The following is a 24,966-nucleotide window of genomic DNA, read 5'->3' on the forward strand; positions in this document are numbered from 1 at the left end:
TCATGAAGAGCCTCAAAAGAGGATCGAAATCAAATGCAGATCAAAGCCCAGGATTTGTGGCACCGTTGAAAGAACTATATAAAAGTGAAGACACCAATAGGGATCCCCTTTTTGCCGATGGCAATCTGCATACTCTGCTGTAAAGCCTGAGATTCATTTGGTAAACCGAAACAGCAATTCTATGACTGGGTGCGTCTTGTGCGCATGATGCCTTAATTGGAACTTATGCAAGCACGTGCACTATGAACTTTTTCTATAAGGTTATGTGTGCTATTGCATGTAACTGCAATGACATGTATATAGGGGTGGGGCATGAGCAGGTTATGCGTCTGTCACCAAGCAATGCTTGCAACTTATAGGAAATGAATGGTATGAAATGAAGAATAAAGGCTAGTACTGGGCAGACTTGCACAGTCTGTGTCCTGTTTATGGCAGACGGGCTGGAGAGGACATTGACAGATCCCTTTTTTACCAATGATAACCTGCATACTCTGCTTTAAAGCCTGAGAATCATTTGGTAAACTGATACGGCAATTCTATGATTGAGTGCATCTTGTACCTCATTCTATAAAGTGCCATATATAGAACTGAGTCCAAAGTGTGTACTGAGCTGATGTATAGTGAGGAGAGATAGTCCTTCTTCGAGACTTTAATAATGCTTGAGTGTGAGGAATAGGACCAATTATCCTGTGATCTTTCATAAGCATTTATGTTCCATTTGATAAAATGTCTAATTGGGAGACTTAATGTATTCTCTACTGGAAACCAAGATGTAGGATGTGCTGCTGGAATAGAACATAAAATTAAAATGATAGACAAGCTATTTCAACAATGATCTAAGAGACTAGTCTTAGTACAGAAGATGTAAGGACAGCCAAGAGTTAGTTATAATGCCTACATATCACCTAGACCAGTCATGCTAAAGAATAGACAAGTTTAGATGTGAAAACTATCAAACCCCGAATAAGAAAAAAATCCCTGATCGATATTCCATCCTCTCAAGTAGAAGTCACTCTAGCTTGCTTGTAAGGCAGCAAGTGGTTCTCTGTTTTGGATAAGTGCAGTGAATATTAGCAGATCCGAATGAGCCTGGAAGACGAGGGGAAAAAAAATCCTTCATTTGCCCTTTGGTATTTCAGGAGCACCTGCTACTTTCTAATGGCTTAAAACAGCATAGGAGACATGAATTTACTTAAGGTCCTTGTGAATTTAGATAATCTGATAGTTTTCAAACAAACTCTAGAAGAACATGAAAAGTCATACTAACAACTGAAATATTTAAGCACTGAGAATATTTAAATTGTATCTCACCAAGTAGTCTCTCCATATGGGTTAATTTTGTACATGAATATCTTTGCTGTACATGAATATCTTTGCTGAATCTATCACTGTACCAACCAAAATTTCTCTATGTGGAATAGTCTGAATTGCCTTGAAGCAGCAGATCATTTTGGTTAAATGAAGGCCTTCACTGGGCATGGACTGAGGAATATAATTTGAAGATAAATATTTATAACTTTTGCAATTAAATGTAGCTGAAATTAATTATTGAAACACTTATACATGAACATTTTTATGAACTATCAGTACCCTTCTCCATTAATGCCAACTCCAGACTCTGTTCCTGCACCATACACCTGGAACAGACTCCCTGAATCACTACTTCAAGCTCCGCCCCTGGCTGTATTCAAATCCAGGCTCAAGGCCCACTTCTTTGAGGCTGCTTTTTAACTCCTAACCCCCACTCGCTGTAGAGCATTCATGCCTGATGAACTCCCAAGCCCCTTACTTTTCACGTTTGCCTGTTGATTAGACTGTAAGCTCTTCTGAGCAGGGACCGTGTCTTGAATGTTCTAACCTAGAGCACTGTGTACTTCTAGTAGCCCTAAAGAAATGATAAATAGTAGTAGCAGGACCAATGAAATGATACAACCTTGTGAGTTTTGTACTCTGTAAGTGTGCATAAATCAGAGGTCTTTTGCTCTTCTATACAAATATAATTATTATAATTTTAAAAAACTAATCTTATTTATGAATTTTGAATGCTACAGTTGTAGTTCCCTTGGGGACAGATTCAGCAAAGATAATATTTAATTTGATCTTGATATTTTTATTGTGTCCTGAAAACTGCTAGTTTTGTATATAACCATGACAGGGATGAACCCCACTAATAAACACACATCCTCTCAGAATGCATACATAATATTTTAAATTTTTTTTTTTCTTTCAGGGATAGTATGTGAGTTATTTTAAGTGACTTAAGTTGCTTTTCTGACTAATACCATTTGATAAACTCAGAACATTATAATGCAAGTGTTTAAAAGTGGGTCTGTTTTTTTTTTTTTGCATAGCAAGATTCTTAAGCCACAATATGCTGAGTATGATCACAATCTCTGATTTACTGCAAATGCTCTTCTTAACATTTGAATTACGTCAAAGGTCTTCCTTCTGGAGATCATAGAACAGAATATGCACAGACAAAATATGAAAGTGATCCTGGAAATTCTTTTTAATTGAACCAGTAGGGTCTTACACAACTGGTATGCAACTTTCTGCCAGATTTTCTTAGTCTCTTTTGCTTTTCATGAACTTTTGTCTTTCCAGAATAAATCACTTGGTACTGATAACTTCTATTAACAATGCTGTTTTTGTGGTTTTCTCATTTTCTAATAGTCTTCTTGGATCAAGCTTTTTATTAGTCGGAATGGGAATGTCTCAGATGACCACAATCTCTTCATTCTCCACAGTTCTTCCAAGGTCATGGTCCTAGTGTTTTTCTGATACAGAGATGTTATAGTGTTTTCATAGTTTCCAGTGGATGATCCATGTTACTTTGTTGTGCCTTTCTGTATACAGATCTTCTGACGTCAACATGTCAAAGTCAGCAGTGAGGTGTAAAACCATTTCCAGAATTTGCATTTGTCTGTTGTACCATTGCTGTTCTGTACTGGTTGTCTAAAGTCCACTTAAAGGTAATGGCGGAATAAAAATCACTAATGTAATATACATATCAATCTTTCATCCTTAAGTGTAAGTTCTCCTCTTCTTAACCAATCCCGTGTCAAGTTTTCATCTACTTGTATCTCCCAATCCATTTGTGCTTTATCCAGTCACTTAACTTTGTTTGATTTTTACGAAGGGGGGGGGGGTTTCTCTTGGTTTTCAAATTCAGTTGCTTCTTCCCAAAGCATTTTAATGCATTATCACTCATTCCTTCTGTCCATCTTATCCAAGTTCAAGGATGGAGACCAAACTATATCACCAGTCGCTCTCATACTTGGATCTGATGATGCTCTTAAGTATAAACTGAAAAATGCAAAAAGCACAACCAGAGCCAAAGGGGGGAAACCAAAATGAAGAAAGTGAATGAATTCAAAGCAAAAAAAAAAAAAAACCCAAACAAACAAACAAATTGGAGTACTAAAAATTATAAAATACGAGGATGGTTTGTAAAGTTCAGTAAAAAAGGAAGGTAAACAAATAATAACTTTTTAAAAAGTTATATTTCTCAACATAGCCTTCTTCGAGGGCTGTACATTTAGGGCTATACACTTAGGGCTCCTTTTACAAAGGTGCGCTAGCGTTTAGCGCGCACTAACCCCGTGCTACACGAAAAATACTAATGCAAGCTCTACGGAGTCGTTAACGTGTAGCGTGCGGGACAATGTAGTGTCGCTAAATGCGCACTAAAACTGCTAGCGCACCTTCGTAAAAGGAGCCCTTAATCCAGCGTGTTTCTAGTTTTTCCATCCTGTCGGAAAAAAATAGGTTTGTCAAATTAAAAAAAAATATTCGCTTAACTTGCTTTTTTACTGAACTTTTCAAACCAACCTCGTATATGTAGGGTAGTAACGTTCTGAAACAGCCACTTAAGGGTCCTTTTACGAAGGTGCAGTAGCCAATTTAGCGAGCGATAAATGCTAATGCGTCCATTATATTCTATGGACGCGTTAGCATTTACGCGCGCTAAAAATCAGCACACGCTAAATCGACTACCGTGTCTTAGTAAAAGATGGGGTTAGTAGTGACAGCATTAAAAAAAATACAGTAAACCAATTAGACGGCAGAAAAATCACAATACAAGAGAGGAAAAAACACGTTCAAAGATAAAACTGACGTCTCAATACAGCCACATTTTGGCATTGAATGCCTGCTTCGGGTGATTAATAAAAAAAAAATAAAAATACTATTTCCTGTAAAATCCTGCATTTATTTACTTAAATATTTTATATTCCAAGACGGATCACAAATATAAATAATAAAATATATAATGCCATATAATAAACATAAAACAAGTGAAAAAAAAAAAAAAAGAGCTGCCTCTAGCGGACAGCGTAGCTTGTTCTAAGAAAGGTTTGGACAGGTTCCTGGAGGAAAAGTCCATAGTCTGTTATTGAGAAAGACATGGGGGAAACCACTGCTTGCTCTGGATCGGTAGCATGGAATCTTGCTACTCTGGGGATTCCACATGGAATGTTGCAACTCCTTGGGTATAGGACAATGAAGCCATTGTGACATCACTGATGAGGTTGGCTCTAAGGCACTGTAGAATGAGGCATTATGACATCACAATCTCAGCTCTGGAATGTTGCTCTCATTGGGGTTCCGGAATCTTGCTATTCTTATGAGATGCTGGAATGTTGCTACTCCTTGGGTTTTGGCCAGGTACTAGGGACCTGGATTGGCCACCGTGAGAACAGACTACTGGGCTTGATGGACCTTTTGTCTGACCCAGGAAGGCTATTCTTATGTTCTTAATTGACTCAGCCAGAACATTTACCAAAATTAACAAAATATCATGAAAAGGATTCTTGAAACAAGTTAGGTCTTAATCGATAAGATACTCCAGGGAGGAAGGGTCCTTGAGTGGGCAGACTAGTTGGAGGGAGGGTTCTCAAGTGGGCAGACTTGTTGGGCCGTCAGCCCTTTTCTGACGTCATATTCTATGTTTCTATGTTAAGCTGTTTCCTAAACGGTAAGCGTGAATCAATTCTGTGCAGTTCCAATGCAGTGAATTCCACAATTTTGGGCCAACGACTTGAAATATAGATGAACGGAGACCAAGAAGGCTAAATATATGCAAACTTGGGACTTCAAGTAGATAAGAACTTAAGAGTTGTCACATTGGGACAGACCAAAGGTCCAGTATCCTGTTTCCAACAGTGGCAAACCCAGGTCCCAAGTACCTGGCAGAAACCCAAAGGGTAGCAACATTCCAGAGCTGAGATTGTGATGTCATAATGCCTCATTCCACCAATGCCTAAGAGCCAACCTCAACAGTGATGTCACAGTGGCTTGATTGGCCTATACTTGGCTCACATAAGAACGTAAGAGTGGCCAACCAAGGTCACAGGTACCTGGAACGAAGTCAAGTAATAAAACAGATTTTATACTGCTTATCCTAGGAATAAGCAGTGGATTTCCCTAAGCCATCTCAATAATGGCTTATGGACTTCTCTTTTAGGACATTATCCAAACCTTTTTTAAACCTTGCTAAGCTAACTTGATTTCACCACATTTATCAACAGACTGTAAACTTCGTCCTAGTTTCTACTCTTTATCACCCCACTAGGCGGAAGGAGAGAAAAAGCACAGTTACTTACCGTAACAGGTGTTATCCAGGGACAGCAGGCAGATATTCTTGACTGATGGGTGACGGCACCGACGGAGCCCCGGTACGGACAATTTTAGAGTGATCTCACTCTAAGAACTTTTAGAAAGTTCTAGCTCGGCCGCACCGCGCACGCGCGAGTGCCTTCCCGCCCGACAGAGGCGCGCGGTCCCTCAGTTAGTATAAGCCAGCTAAGAAGCCAACCCGGGGAGGTGGGTGGGACGCAAGAATATCTGCCTGCTGTCCCTGGATAACACCTGTTACGGTAAGTAACTGTGCTTTATCCCAGGACAAGCAGGCAGCTATTCTTGACTGATGGGTGACCTCCAAGCTAACAAAAAGAGGGATGGAGGGAAGGTTGGCCATTAAGAAAACAAATTTTGCAAAACAGATTGGCCGAAGTGACCATCCCTTCTGGAGAATGTATCCAGACAATAATGAGATGTAAAAGTGTGAACTGAGGACCAAGTAGCAGCCTTGCAGATTTCCTCAATAGGAGTGGAACGGAGGAAAGCTACAGATGCTGCCATTGCTCTGACTTTATGGGCTGTGACAGAACCTTCCAGTGTCAGTCCCGTCTGAGCATAACAGAATGAAATGCACGCTGCAAGCCAATTAGACAACGTACGTTTAGAAACAGGACGTCCCAATTTATTCGGATCAAAGGACAGAAAGAGTTGGGGAACTGATCTGTGGGGTTTCGTACGCTCCAGATAGTAAGCAAGAGCCCTTTTACAATCCAAAGTATGCAGAGCTTGTTCCCCAGAATGAGAATGAGGTTTTGGAAAGAAAACAGGTAAAACAATGGATTGGTTGAGATGAAATTCAGAAACAACCTTGGGGAGAAACTTTGGATGTGTACGCAGAACCACCTTGTCACGGTGAAAAACCGTAAAAGGTGGATCTGCAACCAGTGCATGAAGCTCACTGACCCTCCTGGCAGAGGTAATGGCAATAAGAAAAAGTACCTTCCAAGTGAGAAATTTGAAAGGAGAGGTAGCTAAAGGTTCAAATGGAGGTTTCATTAAAGCGGAAAGAACCACATTGAGATCCCAGATAACCGGAGGGGCTTTAAGAGGTGGTTTCACATTGAAAAGCCCACGCATGAACCTGGATACCAGGGGATGAGCTGAAAGAAGTTTTCCATGGACTGGCTCATGAAAAGCTGCAATGGCACTGAGGTGGACCCTGATGGAAGAGGACTTCAGGCCAGAATCAGACAAAGAAAGAAGATAATCCAACAACGTCTCCACCGCTAGGGAAGTGGGATCAAGATGATGAAGAAGACACCAGGAAGAAAACCTCGTCCACTTTTGATGGTAACAATGTAGAGTGGCTGGTTTCCTGGAGGCATCCAGAATGGAACGAACGGGCTGAGACAAAAGAGTATCAGTCGAGTTCAGCCCGAGAGATACCAAGCCATCAGGTGTAGAGACTGGAGGTTGGGATGCAGAAGGGTTCCCTGCTGTTGCGTAAGCAGAGAAGGAAACAGAGGAAGAGGAAAAGGTTCCCTGGAACTGAGTTGAAGTAGAAGGGAGAACCAATGTTGCCTGGGCCACCTCGGAGCAATCAGAATCATGGTGGCTCGTTCCCTCTTGAGCTTGAACAAGGTTCTCAACATGAGAGGTAGAGGAGGGAAGGCGTACAGGAACAGATTCGACCAGTCGAGGAGAAAAGCATCTGCTGTGAGACGGAGTGGAGAGTAAAGTCTTGAGCAGAAACGGGGCAGCTGGTGATTGTGAGGAGCTGCAAAGAGGTCTATCTGAGGAGTGCCCCATTGAGTGAAGATAGACTGTAGAGTTACAGGGTCGAGTGTCCACTCGTGAGGCTGGAGAATTCTGCTGAGTTTGTCCGCTAATGAATTCTGTTTCCCCTGAATGTAAATAGCTTTCAGGAAGAGATGATGATCTATGGCCCAATTCCAGATCTTCTGGGCTTCCTGGCATAAAAGGCGAGAGCCTGTCCCACCCTGTTTGTTGATGTAGTACATCGCAACCTGATTGTCTGTGCACAACAGAAGGACCTGAGGAAAGAGAAGGTGTTGAAAGGCCTTGAGGGCGTAAAACATCGCTCTGAGTTCCAGGAAATTGATTTGATGCTTCTTTTCCTGGGCTGACCAAAGACCCTGAGTCTGGAACTCGTTCAAGTGAGCTCCCCATGCGTACAGAGAGGCGTCGGTGGTGATGACTAGTTGATGAGGAGGCTGATGGAACAGAAGACCTCTGGATAGATTTGAGGATACCAACCACCATTGCAGAGACTGACGAAGAGATGATGTCACAGATATGTGTCGTGAGCAAGAGTCCGACGCTTGGGACCACTGGGTCGCAAGGGTCCATTGAGGAGTGCGCAGGTGAAGACGGGCATGAGGTGTGACATGAACTGTGGATGCCATGTGTCCCAAGAGCACCATCATTTGTCTCGCTGAGATGGACGGCAGAGGAAGTACCTGGTGACATAGAGACTGAAGGGTCTGAAGTCGATTGGATGGCAGGAAAGCTCTCATGAGGAGTGTATCTAGGATCGCTCCAATGAATTGAAGTCTCTGAGTGGGAATGATATGAGATTTGGGTAGATTGATCTCGAATCCCAGAAGTTGCAGAAACTGGATGGTTTGGTTGGTGGCCAGAAGGACCGCTTGGGCAGAAGTGTCTTTGATCAACCAATCGTCCAGGTAAGGAAATACTTGCAGGTGGTGAGAGCGCAGAAAAGCCGCCACCACAATGAGACATTTGGTGAATACCCTTGGAGATGAGGCAAGACCGAAGGGCAGCACCTTGTACTGGTAATGACAATGATTGATCATGAATCGGAGATATGGTCTTGAGGTTACATTGATCGGTATGTGAGTGTAAGCCTCTTTGAGATCGAGGGAGCATAGCCAGTCGTTTTGATTTAGAAGGGGATAAAGTATGGCTAAAGAAAGCATCTTGAATTTTTCTTTTACTAGATGAATGTTGAGATCGCGAAGGTCCAGGATGGGTCTGAGATCTCCTGTCTTTTTGGGAACTAGAAAGTAACGGGAGTAGAATCCCTGCCCCTTTTGATCTAGAGGAACTTCCTCTATAGCGTTCAGAAGAAGGAGGGATTGGACCTCCTGAATAAGGAGGGCTGATTGAGGACTGTTCAAAGCAGACTCTTTTGGCAGGCTTTGAGGTGGGAGAGTCTGAAAGTTGAGAGAGTAGCCGTGGCGGATGATGTTGAGGACCCATTGGTCCGAAGTGATTACTTCCCACCGGCTGAAGAACAGAGAAAGTCGACCTCCTATTGGTTGAGGCAGGAGAACAGGAACAGGGATACTGGCTATACTGCGGAGAATGAAGTCAAAAGGGCTGTGACTTCTGCTGAGGAGGTTGTTTCGCAGGTTGCTGCTGTTGCTGCTGTCGGGGAGGCTGACGTTGCTGTTGCCTCTGACGTCGAGGTTGTTGAGCAGTGGTAGGTAATGGACGGGCTGTGAAACGGCGTTGATAAGCCGATTGCTGCCTGTATGGTCTTGGTGGAGGAGGCTTCTTTTTATTCTTGAGCAGGGTATCCCAGCGCGTCTCATGAGCCGAGAGCTTTTGGGTGGTAGAGTCCATGGAATCCCCAAAGAGCTCATCCCCTAGGCATGGGGCGTTGGCTAACCGATCTTGATGGTTAACATCAAGCTCGGATACCCGAAGCCAGGCCAAACGGCGCATAGCCACCGACATAGCTGTCGCTCTGGATGTAAGTTCAAAGGTGTCATATATGGACCTAACCATAAACTTACGAAGTTGGAATAGAGACGACAAGCAGGAGTGAAAAGATGGATGTTTTCTTGAAGGAAGATACTTCTCGAAGGAAGCCATGGTGGTAAGGAGATGCTTTAAATAAAAAGAAAAATGAAAAGCATAATTACTAGCTCTATTTGCTAACATAGCGTTCTGGTAGAGCCTCTTACCGAATTTATCCATGGCCCTTCCTTCTCTGCCAGGAGGGACAGATGCATATACACTGGCTCCTGAAGTCTTTTTAAGGGTGGATTCGACAAATAAGGATTCGTGTGGAAGTTGAGGCTTGTCGAACCCAGGAATGGGAATTACCTTGTAAAGAGAATCCAGTTTACGTGGGGCCCCTGGAACAGTTAAAGGAGTCTCTAAATTTTTATAGAAAGTTTCCCTCAAGATGTCATGAAGGGGAAGCTTCAAAAATTCCTTTGGAGGCTGATCAAAATCAAGGGCATCCAAAAAAGCTTTAGACTTTTTGGATTCAGCCTCCAAAGGAATGGACAAAGACTCACACATCTCCTTCAAGAAATTGGAGAAAGAGGAAGTGGTCTGTTTGGAGGATGGGTCAGGGAGAGCCGAATCCTCCTCCTCTGAGGAACATTCTCCTTCAGAAAGAAAGGGTTCCTCTGAGTCCCCCCACAGATCAGGGTCTCTGACATGGGAAGAATGGTCCCGAGACTCAGGTGTCGATGTTTGCATGTGTCGGGTTTTGCGTACCGACTTACCCGACCTCATCGATACCGAGTCAGGCGATGTTATCGGTCGCACCGGTGCCGAAGTCTGTACCGATTGATGGTGAGCTGTCGGCTCCGGTGCAAGGACTGGCATCGATACCGATGAAGTTAGGTGAAGCGGTACCGAGACAGTAGAAGCAGGTAAGACAGGTTCGACAACCGGTACCGACACGGGTTGATGTACAACCGGTACCGATGGCTCGGTGCGGACTGGCACCGGAAGGTTCGGTGTCATTATAGCAGGAAGGAGTCGTTCTAATTGCTCCTTAAGCTGTACATGAAGGATGGCCGTAATGCGGTCATCGAGGGATGGCACCGGTACCGCTTTTTTCTTCTGCGGTACCTGCGGTGCCGCTCTACGCCCCGGAGATGAGGAGCCCGATGTCGAGGGACTCACCTCAATAGGGGCGGAGCGCTTCCGCTGGCGTCTAACCGGCGGCAGGACTGGGCTCACTGCACTCGAGGCCGGAAGACGTTCCAGCGGGGAAGGCTTCTTAGCCGGCTTACCTGACTGTTGGGATGCCGGTGTGGAATCACGCGGCGTCGAAGACGAGGGTGCCGACTGAAGCGGTGCCGAAGCCGGAGTCGAAGGAACGGGGTCGGACATCTCGGCACCGAATAACAAACGCTGTTGAATTAAGCGATTTTTTAAAGTTCTTTTCTTTAAAGTAGCACAGCGGGTGCAAGAAGAGGCCTGATGCTCAGGACCCAAACACTGCAAGCACCAGTTGTGTGGGTCCGTGAGAGATATAGGCCTAGCACACCGCTGGCACTTTTTAAAACCCGGTTGAGGGGGCATGAAAGGGAAAACGGCTTCCGCCAAATCGAAGGCCGAGGCTTCGATGGTGGCAGAAGGCCCCGCCGGGGAAAAACCGAAATTGAAGAAAAAAATATAAGATGGTTTTTTTTTTTTTTTTTTTTTTTTTTTGTAATCAAAATAAAAGAAAGGTTAAAGAAATCAAACGTTTACGCGAGCGGGAAGGCAAGTTAAGAAAAAATTTCAACAGCCGTTGAAAACGCGTCTTCTTAGCTCCGCGGAAACTAAGAAACTAAGAAACTGAGGGACCGCGCGCCTCTGTCGGGCGGGAAGGCACTCGCGCGTGCGCGGTGCGGCCGAGCTAGAACTTTCTAAAAGTTCTTAGAGTGAGATCACTCTAAAATTGTCCGTACCGGGGCTCCGTCGGTGCCGTCACCCATCAGTCAAGAATAGCTGCCTGCTTGTCCTGGGATAAAGGGAAAATCAAGATGGCGTCAGAAGCGGACACCTGAGAGAGGAGCTCCAGTACCTTGTTCAGTCGACACTGCCTGATAGTCTTCCCTGGATGGGAGACATGGCGAAGAGAAAGGGAGCCCTCCATTATAACCCAACAGTGTTTGGTCCAGACAACAATCGCGGAGGCTTTCTCCCGCTCAGACGACTCAGCACTACCTAATTCAGGGGAGCCGATAATCTCGGGCGAACCCGTGCAAACAGGAAGGGCGTCATTGAGCCCAGAGCAGCAGATAACACCACCCCAATCCGGAAGCACGCTGGTGGAAGGAGAGCTGGGGCAGATGAGTTCCAGGATAGAATCCTCTGATCCCGGGTTTAGGAGGGAGCCCAGCACTTGCCTCGTCAGAAGAAGGAGTGCAGGGAGAAGTTCAACAATGACCCAGCACCAGTGTAGAGGTGAGAAGTACTTCAGGAGGGTCCAACTTACAATTTGGGGTGTTGGAAAAGCCTTCAAAGATAGACTTATCAGTTATGGATGCTAATCTGAAATTGTATTCTCCTATCAACAGGAAGCCAGTGATGAGATGCCAGTATAGGAGAATTACGATCAGACTTGGAAATATGAGTAATCAAACGTGTTACAGAGTTTTGGGCAACCTGTAAAGATTTCAAAGTGCACGACAGGAGACCAGTTAATAACGCATTACAAGAGTCGGAACATGGCAGGACAAAAACTCTGCAAAATCCTAACGAAAACTCCTTGGCACCAATAAACCGCACATTTTGCAAAGTAACCTCAGTTTAATAATATGGCTTTAATATCGTCCTTTGTAAAGTCAGCGAAGAGTCGAACAGTTCTAGATAACTGATTTCTGTACGTAAAGGAATTGTGCAACCGTCGAGCAAAAAAAACAAGGACAACTACTGGACCTAATTTGAGAAAAGAAGAGAACTTGAATTTTAGCAACATTCTGATGAAATCTGTTAGCAACCATCCACTTCAGAATTAGCTTAACGGAGTGTGTCAAATGTTCCGAAGCAACACTGGGAGAAAAAAAAAAAACCCTGTATACCATCAACATAGAATTTGTAGTGCGAGCCCAAATATGACAGTAGACAATAATGGTCCTGATATAGAAATTAATGAGCTCATAAGTTTATTTACACTTTCCATATCACCTTTTCTGGAAAAACACAGGGCAAGGTGGGGTACATAGAAACTGAAAGAGAAGATCCAGAAAGTGAACACTATTAAAAAAAATAGGAAAGTCAGCAACCGGCAAGATCACACACACTTTAGAATTAAAACTTAAATTGCAAATAGGCCTCTTGACCCCAGAGAGATCCAGCTTTCAGGAGAATTCTGTTCACTGAAGATCGGAGAGAAAAAAATTGGGATTTTAAGTAGGATTTAAACTTCTTCAAGGGCACTTCCTTACTGAGGGGTACTGGTGAGGCATTCCTAAATGCTGAATGGCATGTAGATTTCAGGGGGGGGGGGCGTGAAGGAGAAGGGATGGACAAACGCTCTTTGTACATTGACCGAACTGGGTAACCTGAACTTACTAAAGTGATGAGATTAAAGCAGGTTCTATATTAAGACCCTTGGGGCCGGATTCCGTTAATGGCGCTGAAATCTGCAGCCGCCTACACAAATGGTGCCGGCCGTGTGTAGAGAATGACACGAGGACACATTTGTCCCTGTGTCATTCTTTACTTGGGACAATTGAGTAAATAGTGAGAAATGTTTCAGCCTCTGATAAGCAGAGTAGGTATTGTGACATCATAATGCCTCATTCCACCAATAAGAACCAACCTCTTCAGTGATGTCACAATGGCTCAATTGTCCTTTACTTGGCTCACTTTGATTTCTAGAGCCGTGCAGTATAGAAAATGACATGGGGACAAATTTGTCCCCGTCCCTGCAGGAACTCAACTTCCCCGTCCCGTCCCCGCAAGTTTTGTCCCTTTCTCTGTCCCTGCCCCATTCCTGTAAACTCTGCCTTAACCGCACAAGCCTTGAACACTTATGATCTTAAAGTGTTTCAGGCTTGTGCAGATGAGGACGGAGCTTAGGCGTTGGTGGAATGAGGCATTATGACATCACAATCTGAGCTCTAGAATGTTGCTACTTAGGATTTTAAAGCGTTTGAGGCTTGTGCAGATGAGGACGGAGCTTAGGCATTGGTGGAATGAGGCATTATGACATCACAATCTGAGCTCTAGAATGTTGCTACTTAGGATTTTAGAGTGTTTGAGGCTTGTGCAGATGAGGACGGAGCTTAGGCATTGGTGGAATGAGGCATTATGACATCACAATCTGAGCTCTAGAATGTTGCTACTTAGGATTTTAAAGTGTTTGGGGCTTGTGCAGATGAGGACGGAGCTTAGACATTGGTGGAATGAGGCATTATGACATCACAATCTGAGCTCTAGAATGTTGCTACTTAGGATTTGAAAGTGTTTGAGGCTTGGGCAGATGAGGACGGAGCTTAGGCATTGGTGGAATGAAGCAATATGACATCACAGTCTGAACTCTAGAATGTTGCGACTTAGGATTTTAAAGTGTTTGGGGCTTGTCACAGGAGGACGGAGCTTAGGCATTGGTGGAATGAGGCATTATGACATCACAGTCTGAGCTCTAGAATGTTGCTACTTATGATTTTAAAGTGTTTGAGGACGGAGCTTAGGCATTGGTGGAATGAGGCATTATGACATCACAATCTGAGCTCTAGAATGTTGCTACTTAGGATTTTAAAGCGTTTGAGGCTTGTGCAGATGAGGGCGGAGCTTGCAGGAATGGGGCAGGGACCGGAAAAGAACTCGTGGGGACGGGGAACAATTTGTCCCCGTGTCATTCTCTAGCCGTGTGTCAATAAGGCTTAGATGCTTTTTTTAAAGAATCGCGGCTAACTGCGCCTATCACAAAACTTAAGTGCCATTAAAGTAGGCCAGGGTTTTGCGATATCTTTTTTTTAAAATGCGGTGACCAGAATTACATGCAGTATTTGAGGTATGATTGCACTACGGAGGCAAAGGCATTATGACATCTTCATCTTTGTTTTCCATTCCTTTCCTGATCATTCCTAACATTCTATTTCCTTTCTTAGCTGGCTAATGTTTAGCACCACGGGCTAATAACCTGGTGAACTGGCTTTGATTCCCACTGCAATTCCTTCTGGACCTGGGCAAGTCATAGAACCCTCCACTGCCTCAAGGACAGAACTTATATTGTGAGCCCCCTAAGAGCAGAAAAAAAATACACCTGCATATAGTGTACCGTATGCAAACCGTGGTAGGTCAAATCCATGACTCTAACCCTGACCTCTGACTGCGCAAAAGGTTTCAACATATCTTGAACGATGACCTCTAGATCCTTTTCCTGGGCGGTGACTCCCAACGTCACTATAGTTCGGGTTCCTCTTTCCCACATGCATCACTTTGCAATTACATTAAACATCATCTGCCATTTAGACGCCCAGTCCCCTCTTACAATTTTTCACAATCCTCTTGCGATGTAACAACTTTGCGTCATCAGCTAATTTAATTATCTCGCTAGTTATTCCCATCTCTAGATCATTGATAAATATGTTAAAAAGCAGTGGTCCCAGCACAGACCCCTGGGGAACTCCACTGTTTACCCTTCTCCATTGAGAATATTGACCATTTAAGCCCACTCTCTGTTTTCTGTCTTTCAACCAGTTCTTGATCCATAATAGGACGCTACCTCCCATCCCATGACTTTCTAATTTCCTCAGGCGTTCATGATGCCTTTTGTCGAATGCCTTTTGAAACTCCAAACCGCACCAATAACTGGCTTTCACAAACACAACTCTCTGCTAATACTCTCAAAAAGGTTGTTCCGTGCCGGGCGACTTTTACAAAATGCTAGTTTAGGGCAGATGATCCCAGTGTCTAATTTTGGGTGCCACTGACTGAATTCCTCCCTGTGGGCCTTCCATCAACAAATATCGAAAGTTCTTTGAGACATTACTGCAATATTTTTTTTTTTTTTGCTACATCAGGGCCATCTTTGTGTACAGGATTTTACAGGAAATACATTTTTAATTACCTCCCTTTCAGACCTGTTGGGATTTTATTTTTATTTTAGAACCAATTTTTAATAATTGACGCCACCCCTCCCTTTGATCAAGCTGCGTTATGGGTTTTTATTTCACAGGCCATGACAGTAAAAACTCTGACACTCATAGGAAGTCTATGAACATCGGAGTTTTTACCGCCACGGCCTGCGATTAAAACCCCTAATGCTGCTTGATACAAGGGAGCCTTAATTTATGTACATTCTAAATGATTTATTGCATTTTTATGTTTTTATTTATCACTTTAACATGGCTGTTTGATATTTTGCTACATATGCTTTATTGTGGTTAGGTCCTGAATTTGTTGGTTTTTTTTTTTACTTAAGTATAACAGAAAGCCTAGATCCATACTGCCTTCTGCTTTTGGTATGTACTTTCTTGGTATGCACTAGTTCTTACAGGATAGCTGGTGGGCAAGGAGGAGTTTTCTTATTCTTTTATCAAGTGTCCTGCCATCTCATGCGACACATCTCACTAAAATTCTTTTATCGTATTGAGAATATTGAAATGGTTTCTCACTGGGTAGTGTTTCCACTTGTACTGGGCATATCACTTCTAAGCCGGAGTTTGTTGGGTATGATCCAAATCTCTTAAAATTACTTTCAATGCTCTTCTTAATACTTAAATAGCGCCAAAAGGGAGTCTTCCTTCTAGAGTTTATGGAGTGGAATATTTACAGGAAACGTACCAAAGTGTGCTCGGAAGTTCTTTTTTTTTTTTTTTTTTTAAATTAAGCCACTGGCACTTAGTACATCCCAATTTTCTAGTATCCAGTTCAACGAAACTGAATTTCCTCTGAATGAATACTTCCATGACTTTCTAGTTCAGCTCTGTGGATTCTCTCATGTTGTCTGAGGTTACACATCTGACTGAAACATTTTTCACACTCAGAACATTTGAATGGCTTCTCTCCCGTATGAATTCTTTCATGCTGTCTTAGGTTGCCTTTCTGATTAAAACATTTATCACATTGGGAACATTTAAATGGTTTATCTCCAGTATGAATCCTTTCATGTTGTCTTAAGTAGGATTTATGAATGAAGCTTTTATTACATTCTGAGCATTTAAATGGTTTTTCTCCCATGTGGATTCTTTCATGCTGTCTCAGATAAGATTTATGAATGAAGCTTTTATCACACTCAGCACATTTGAATGGTTTTTCTCCCAGGTGAATTCTTTCATGCTGTCTCAGATAAGATTTATGAATAAAGCTTTTATCGCATTCTGCACATTTGAATGGTTTCTCTCCCATATGCATTCTTTCATGCTGTCTTAGATAGGATTTATGAATGAAGCTTTTATCACATTGTAAACATTTAAACGGTTTTTCCCCCATGTGGATTCTTTCATGCTGTCTGAGATAAGATTTATGAATGAAGCTTTTATCACATTGTAAACATTTAAACGGTTTTTCACCCCTGTGGATTCTTTCATGCTGCCTCAAATAGGATTTATGAATAAAGCTTTTTTCACATTCTGAACATTTGAACGGTTTTTCACCCATGTGGATTCTCTCATGCTGTCTCAAATAGGATTTATGAATAAAGCTTTTATCACATTGTGAACATTTAAATGGTTTTTCTCCTTTATGAAATTTTAGATGTATTTTAAGTTGTGACCTATATATAAAACATTTTTCACATTCAGTACACTTAAAAGGCCTGTCTCCTCTGTGAATCTTTTTGTGTGCTATGAGGTTCGACTTCCAGGTAAACTTTTTCTCACACTCAGTACATTGAAATTGTTTTCCCACCGTGTGAATTCTTACACGTTTTTCAATTTCAGTTCGGTGGATTCTTTCATGTTGTCGCATGTTGCACATCTGACTGAAACATTTATCACACTGAGAACATTTAAATGGTTTCTCCCCCGTATGGATCCTTTCATGCTGTCTCAAGTTACCTTTCTGATTAAAACATTTGTCACATTGAGCACACTTGAACGGTTTATCCCCTGTGTGTATCCTTTCATGCTGTCGCAGGTAAGATTTATGAATGAAGCTTTTATCACATTCTCCACATTTAAATGGTTTTTCACCAGTGTGAATCCTTTCATGTTGTCGCAGATAAGATTTATGAATGAAGCTTTTATCACATTGTGAACACTTAAATGGTTTTTCTCCTTTGTGAAATTTCTGATGAATTTTAAGCTGAGATCTGTATACAAAAGACTTTTCACATTCAGTACACTGAAAAGGCCTGTCTCCTTTGTGAATCTTTTTATGCGCAATGAGGTTTGACTGCCAAGTAAATTTTTTTCCACATTCAGCACACTGAAACTGTCTCCCCCCTGAGTGGATTCTTATATGACTTTCCATGTCTGCTTTGCAAGTAAATGACTTTTCACAATGAGAACATTTTAAGGGTTTTTTTTTGCATAAGAAGATTTTTATGTGACATAAGAGTTGTTTTTTTAGGAATTTCTTTCTCGCCTTCAGAGCCTGTGCATTTATTATCCTGGACATTTGTGTGACTTGATTTTTCAGTAAATTTGTTCTCACACTGCACCGTTTGTTGTTGCTCCAAAGATTGTGAATTTGCAGTGACATTTCCCCAAGTATCTGCACTTTGAAATGGTCTCTCTCCTTCAACAAGCCTCTCAGGTTCTACAGGATTTAGGCAGTGGTTGGAAGTTCTCTCCTGTTCAGTGCATGAGTTTGGTCTCTCTCCTCTTTGGGTTCTCTCTTCCATACTGGGTGATGTTACACACCTGATACCTCCATTGTGCTCTGCTAAAAGATTTAGGCCATCTCTGGTGGGGTCCCCCTGGTTCCATTCCTCCATCAGCTGTCCATCCCACATTATCTGCCTCTCACTATTATTCCCAAATCCATCATCTGTTGAATGAAAACAAGAATACGGTCAATAATTTACAGCTACAGAGAAGGAGATATATAGGAAAGTAGCCCTGCAGGATTATTTAAAGGCTAAGACTTTGCAAGACACATAACAGGAAGCCCTAACCATTGCTTCAAAAACACCCCTTTTCAGTGAAAAGGCCTAAGCTGCTTTTAGATACATCTAAACCCGTTTCGATTATCGGCACTTGGTCTTTTTGATCATCCAAATGCCGATTTAGGTGCGTTTTTAGACGTATTTTTATTTCGATTATGTACCTCATAGTCTTTATAGTTTTGGCACAATTTATAGAATTTTCCCCCTCTCTGTGGAATGTTACAAACACTCAATGGTACACAGCAAAGGTTTTATTAGAAAGGGTATTTAATGCTCACCACTCTTGCCATCAGGATCCTCCTCGCCTTCCTCCAGCGTGCCCCAGACATACGGCTCCTCTATTTTCAGGATCTTCACCGGGGGATCATGGCTGTAACTCAGACCGTCTGTTTGAAAAACGGGAAAATACCTTCATTTTTTTTTTTTCACCACTCTTGGATATCAAGAGAACCCCCCTCCCAATAACTATTTTGGCCAAATTTGACAATGTTATGGCCAGGCTCTAATTTCCAAAGTGCATGCTACTTTCTGCAAACATCTGAAAACACGGATCTTCCTAAAATCTCTGTGAGAGACTTTATGTGATCTAGATCAATGTTTTTCAACCTTTTTACACCTATGGACCGGCAGAAATAAAAGAATTATTCTGTGGACCGGCATCAGTCCGTGGACCAGTGGTTGAAGAACACTGGGCTAAGTTGTGGGCCAGACCCTGCCCATCTCTACCCAATGTCCACCCCAGACCCCGCCCGCATAATAGTACTAATTTCACCTTGTACGTCCCTTGCCTCATCTGGAAGCCTTCCCTCTGATGTTGCAACGTCAGAGAGAAGGCTTCCGGTTCAGGCGCAGGATGCCTGTAGGAGCCACTGCCTGTGGCTTTGTGCATTGAATCAGTTAGGAAGAGGGAGCTGGCTCGAAGATAACGCCGCATCAATCACATCGTGGACCGGCGGTTGAAGAACTGTTTTGGGCCTGATGCACATGCTGGCCCTGTGGACCTCTGCTCAGAGACATGAAGGCAATTTGTTCCGCCTCACCACCCAATCATTGCAGTGTTCAAAAAATGTGTATATATAGAGCCTTACTTTCTCTTGAATAATGCTAGCTATAACAGCTATGCTAAGCTTTCCATCCAAATAATAAATGTTTGAAAAAGTAGTTTGAAAAACTTAACTTTAGTGTGTGGCTGGTTCCGACGTGCCACGTTTCGACCCTGCGTCAGGGAACCGGCAGCAAGAATAATTACAATGGAGGTGAAAGCAACATAGCAATACTAATGCAATTGTGATGTAGTGACTTTTTCGTTTGTGCAACATTTCTTTAGTCACTATTCTTTAAGTATTTTTTGCTTAAAGTGTTTGCCCCTTTCTATATATTTTGACTGGGCCCTGTGGACCGGCAGGAAATTTCTGTGGACTGGCACTGGTCCATGGACCGGTGGTTGAAGAACACTGATCTAGATCTCACAATGAAAGACAACTCCTCGTTACTGAAATCTTTGTTAAGAATGTAATCAGATTTTTAATCATTTACTATGGGGGGTCTCCAAACTTTTCGCCACGAGGGCCACATTGGGTATGTCAGCACTTTTCAGCAGGCCATAGTAAAATAAATAAATAAATAAAAAAAAGGTAACTCTAGACGTATGAGTTTTATTGAAAGCAGAAAATCTTATAAACTAATTACAGGACGACTTAGTTTTAAGAAACATTTCCATTTTCACTTCCCCAACCTTTTGTTCTTCTCTTTAAGTGATTTCTTTCCTATCAATTGTAGTTCTAATCTTTTCTTCCCTTCTGTCCCTCTTCGTCTGTGTCCTTAAATCGTTTTCTCCCTTGGTTTGTTTTAGACTAAATTATATTTTAATCAGTAAATTGTTAAAGCATTTTTGTACACCGCCTAGAAGGTTCGAGTGGGCAGTATAATAAATTTGAAATAAACTTGAAACTTGATTAAATTATCGTATGTTAATCACAATGAACACTACTAACGAATTCTCATATTTTAATCAAAAATGATAATAAAACCATTAATGTGAATGATGGAACTGTTTTTGTGTTTTTAAAATCTTATTAAACTCAGGTTCAAATTTTGAAACGCTAATTTCAAGTAACGGCTTCAAATGTTCATCAGATAAATTTGCCCTGTATTTTGACTTGATATATTTCATTCGGGAAAAGGTTTGTTCGCAAAGATACGCTGTCCCAAAAATGGAGATAAATTTACAAGCAAATTTCTTCAAATTTGGAAACTGCTCAGAGTTCAAATTGACACTGTCGATCGAGGCCAAACATGTCCGAAGAAATACCGCGAAGTGTACGATTACGATTCAGTATTAAATAAAGTTGTGAATAATATTAACATAATATGGAATATCAATATATTTTGAACTCAAGTTAAATTAATGCATTTGAAATCTATCAACACCCCTTGTTTTGTTTTTTTTTTTGCAGATTCTCATTGGAAAATTAGTCTAACTGGTGCATTTCCGCGGATGTGGCCCACGGGCTGTACTTTGGAGACCCCTGATCTATATAAGTTCTATGTAATGTTTCTACTATTTGTGACCCGCCTAGAACTCTGCTCTGTGAGGATTTTGCAAGATATAAGACTACATGTAATAATAATAATACAGCTTCTTATATCCTGCAATTTTCAACAGGGAATCATTGCGGCTCACAGCAAGAAAGAATACATTTGTGATTCCAGATTAAAATTAAATTACATTAGTGATTTATATTCCGCTTGTACGTTGCGGTTCAAAGCGGATTACAGTGGAAGAGAGCTGGACATTGAATTGAGGTTCAGAATACTATACATAGGAAAATTATTTCTGGATACGTTACATAGGAAACTACATTATATAGGAAATTATTTCTGGTTACGTTACATAGAGGATTATCTGGTTTCCTTACGATGATAGTTAGATGGTATTAGTGGGAGATGTTAGGAATCAGGTTGATTACTTGGGTTTCCGGTTACTTTTTTGGGACTTTTTTAGATTTAGTGTAAATAGCTCAGAGTATGGGGGAGTGATAAATGGGAGCGCTAGACCGCGGATGACATTCGAATCTACAAGAGGAAGAGGTTATATAACATAACATATAAAATGAAGATTGCCACAGAAAGGATCCTCAAAACAGTTATCTAAGCAGTTTAATCCCCCCATTGCCCCAGGTACATTAGATAGATTGGGAGCCCGCCGGGACAGACAGGGAAAAATGCTTGAGTACCTGAATAAGAACATAAGAACATAAGAAAAGCCCTCACCGGATCAGACCGAGGTCCATCCAGTCCGGTGATCCGCACACGTGGCGGCCCTTTTAGGTACTCCTGATTGGAGACCCAGATATACCGTAGCCCTCAATACGATTTGCAAGAAGGTGTGCATCCAACTTGCGCTCGAATCCCAGAACAGTAATCTCCGTCACAACATCCTCCGGGAGAGCATTCCAAATTCCCAGCACGCGCTGTGTGAAAAAGAACTTCCTGACATTCGTCCTGAACCTGCTGCCACTCAGTTTCAGTCTGTGACCTCTTGTCCGTGTCACATCCGAAAAAGTTAGGAATGCTTCTTCTTGGTCGATTTTATCAGATCCCTTTATTATTTTAAAAGTCTCTATTAAATCCCCTCTCAGTCTTCTCTGCTCGAGGCTAAACAATCCCAATTTCCTAAGGCGCTCTTTGTAGCTCAAATTCTCCAATCCCTTGACAAGTTTCGTGGCTCGCCTCTGTACCCTTTCCAGTAGAATTATATCTTTCTTGAGGTATGGAGACCAGTGTTGGACACAGTATTCCAACTGAGGTCTGACCATTGCTCTATAAAGTGGCATTATAACATCTTCCGATCTACTCGTGATCCCCTTCTTAATCATGCCCAACATCCTGTTTGCTTTCTTCGCCACCGTTCTGAGCTCCCTTGGGAGAACGGTATAGAAAATTGAATAAATTTACAATCAGGTACTCAAGCACTTCCAAATTGTAGTGTAACCCCTAATCCTATCTTGACTAGACTACTGTAATGTAACACTAGTTCTTTGCTCGAAAACATTGCTGTTGCGTCTACAACTGGTCCAAAATGCAAAAGTAAGACTCGTACATGGACTATGGAAATCGGAATACCTAGAGCCCCACTATATAAAACTACATTGGCTGCCCATAACTGCAAGGATCAAGTTTAAATTAGGTATCAGCGCCTTTACAACCCTGAGAGGGAATGTCACCGCCTACCTAACAAAGTTGGCCATCCTACTCCAGGGAGCCTCCAACAGATATCCCACCAGAAATCTTGCATCAATATAAAGTCAAATGACCTTCTCCATCCAATGTCAATTAGCAAAATGCTTAAAACAACTACCGCTTACGCTACGATCTTGTGACCACTATCTCGGGTTCAGAAAACTTTTAAAAGCATTCCAAGGCAGGGATCCAGTCCTGAAGTAACATGTCTAATGCAATTCCTGAGACCAGTGGCTTAGTACGGAGGACAGGAGAGGAGCATCACTGCCCCGGGCATTTCTCACCCTCGCTATGCCATTGCCTAAGACGTAATGCTGAGCCAACTATGACCTACTTGTAACTATACATTTGCAATTACACTTCTCCCTCAATATTCGCGGGGGTTAGGGGCAGAGCCAACCCGCGAATGTTGAAAATTTGCGAATAACATTTTGGCCAGCTCTGACCCACCCCTGCCTCCCTCCCGGCATCCCGGACCTTACCTGGTGGTCTAGCAGGCTTTCGGGGCAAGAGCGATCTTCCTATGCTCCTGCCCCGAAAGCCCGCTAGACCACCAGGTAAAGTCCAGGGAGGTCCGGAATGCAGCATTTCCTGTATATAAAAAAAAAATAAATCGCAAATAACCAAATCCGCAGATACTGAAACCGCGGATTCAGAGGGAGAAGTGTATAGCGTAACTTTATTAATAATTGTACCGATTCACCTGTACTAGCAACCCTATTGAATGTCCATGTTAAACTGTCCATTGTAACTTCCTGGGTAACTGGCCCAACCTCTTGTAATGTAATCCGACCTTGAACTGAACAGGTGAAGAGGGGAATAGAAAGCCTGATTAGCATAACATCCTGTCTCTCTTCCACTAGTTTCCAGTGTGGGGACCATTCTGTCTCTCTCCTTCCAGCTGCCAGCGCTACATGGCTCACCGAAAACAAAATGCATACACTGCAGGGAGAAATTTGGTTGTATTATTTGGCTTAGCCCCGGCTTATCTTATATCTCATTTTGAATTTCTTAGAATGAACATGAATACACGCAAATCTTACTGGTTTGCATTTCCATCACCCAAATCTTGTCGTTATATAAGATTTTTTGACCAAACTTTTGCATTCCAGGCTAGTAAAATGAACACCTGGTGGAGTTCTCTAAGTCTTCAAGCTCAATCTTATCATTCTTTTAGAAAAGTATTGAAAACCTATTTGTTTGATCAATTCATATCTTGATCATTTAGGACTGTATTTATGATATACTTCTCCCTCGTTATTCATGGGAGATAGGGGCAGAGCTGGACCACGAATGAAGAGAAACCGCAAATATCTTCTCGTCTGGCTCTGACCCACCCCCCGCCTCCCTCCCGCCTTCCTCCCGGCATCCCGGCCTTACCTGGTGGTCTAGCAGGCTTTCGGGGCAAGAGCGATCTTCCTACACTCCTGCCCCGTGCAGATCGCCAATAGGAAATGACTGCCGTGAGTTCCCGTAGTCTCTCGAGACTACGGCGGGAGCTCAAGGCAGCCATATCCTATTGGCGATCTACACTGGGCAGGAGCATAGGAAGATCGCTTCTGCTCCGAAAGCCTGCTAGACCACCAGATAAGGCCGGGATGCCGGGAGGAAGGCGGGAGAGAGGCAGGAACGTGATAAAATATGGGTTCCCCCCCCAAAAAAAAAAAAAATTGCGAATTTGTGAAACCACGAGTGTGGAAACTGCAAATGGGGAGGGGGAAGTGTTTGTATATGCTATGTATTTATATGATTCGCTGACTTTTCAGCTTTTCTTGATGTGAACTGCCTAGAACTCATGGGTATGGCAGTATACAAAAATAAAGTTTATTATTATTATTATTATAAAGGGCTGGAACAGAAGTGAGAGAAGTTAAAAATGGCATGGAATAGAACACAGCAAGAAAACAAAACCAAAAAAAAAATCACAGGGGTTGTGAGAGGGGATCTGATGGAACAAGAAACAGAAAGGCAAAGAGATATGAGACAAGAGAGAAAGCAGAGGAAAGAAAGAAAGGATAACAGGTTGGCAAGGAGGGAAGTGGAGATGCCTGGGAAAGAGAGGCAGAAAGAAGAGTGAGGAGAAAAGCAGAAATGATAGAAATTATCCTTGTAACAAAGGTTAGAATTCAGGGGCCTGGATTATAACGCCTCCTTACTATCCTGGGCAAGAAGAGACATCTTTCCTGTGAGAAATGTCCACCAGCTTTACTCCGAGCTACATCACCTGTTTCACACCATTCCTCATATGGGCTCGTGAACGGCAGGTTTCCTCTTTCCTCGCATCCTGGGGTCTCAATCCTAAAACCCTCTTGCTTGAAGCGGATTAAAATGTCTGGGACGACATCGGAGGAATCTGTTAGAAG

The 24,966-nt window shown here is 42.5% G+C and overlaps 1 protein-coding gene across 3 annotated transcripts in view; it reads right to left on the reverse strand.

The window, feature by feature from the left end:
- Positions 1 to 2,485: 2,485 nt before the first annotated feature.
- The window catches only part of LOC117350268 (zinc finger protein 282-like), a 51,495-nt gene continuing 29,014 nt past the window's right edge, over positions 2,486 to 24,966 (reverse strand). For 2 of the 3 annotated variants that reach the window (XM_033924467.1, XM_033924466.1), the window contains exons 6-8: positions 24,828 to 24,956; positions 18,640 to 18,747; positions 15,703 to 18,243 (exon numbers count right to left, since the gene is read on the reverse strand). In XM_033924467.1, coding sequence (XP_033780358.1) covers positions 17,750 to 18,243; positions 18,640 to 18,747; positions 24,828 to 24,956 — 731 coding nt within the window. In that variant the 3' untranslated portion in view covers positions 15,703 to 17,749. Of the gene's footprint in view, positions 3,307 to 15,702; positions 18,244 to 18,639; positions 18,748 to 24,827; positions 24,957 to 24,966 lie in introns of those variants that run through there. The other variant, XM_033924468.1, reaches the window with a different exon arrangement.

The sequence above is a fragment of the Geotrypetes seraphini genome, chromosome 16 (assembly GCF_902459505.1).
Source record: "Geotrypetes seraphini chromosome 16, aGeoSer1.1, whole genome shotgun sequence".
In the NCBI taxonomy this organism is placed as follows: Eukaryota; Metazoa; Chordata; class Amphibia; order Gymnophiona; family Dermophiidae; genus Geotrypetes; species Geotrypetes seraphini.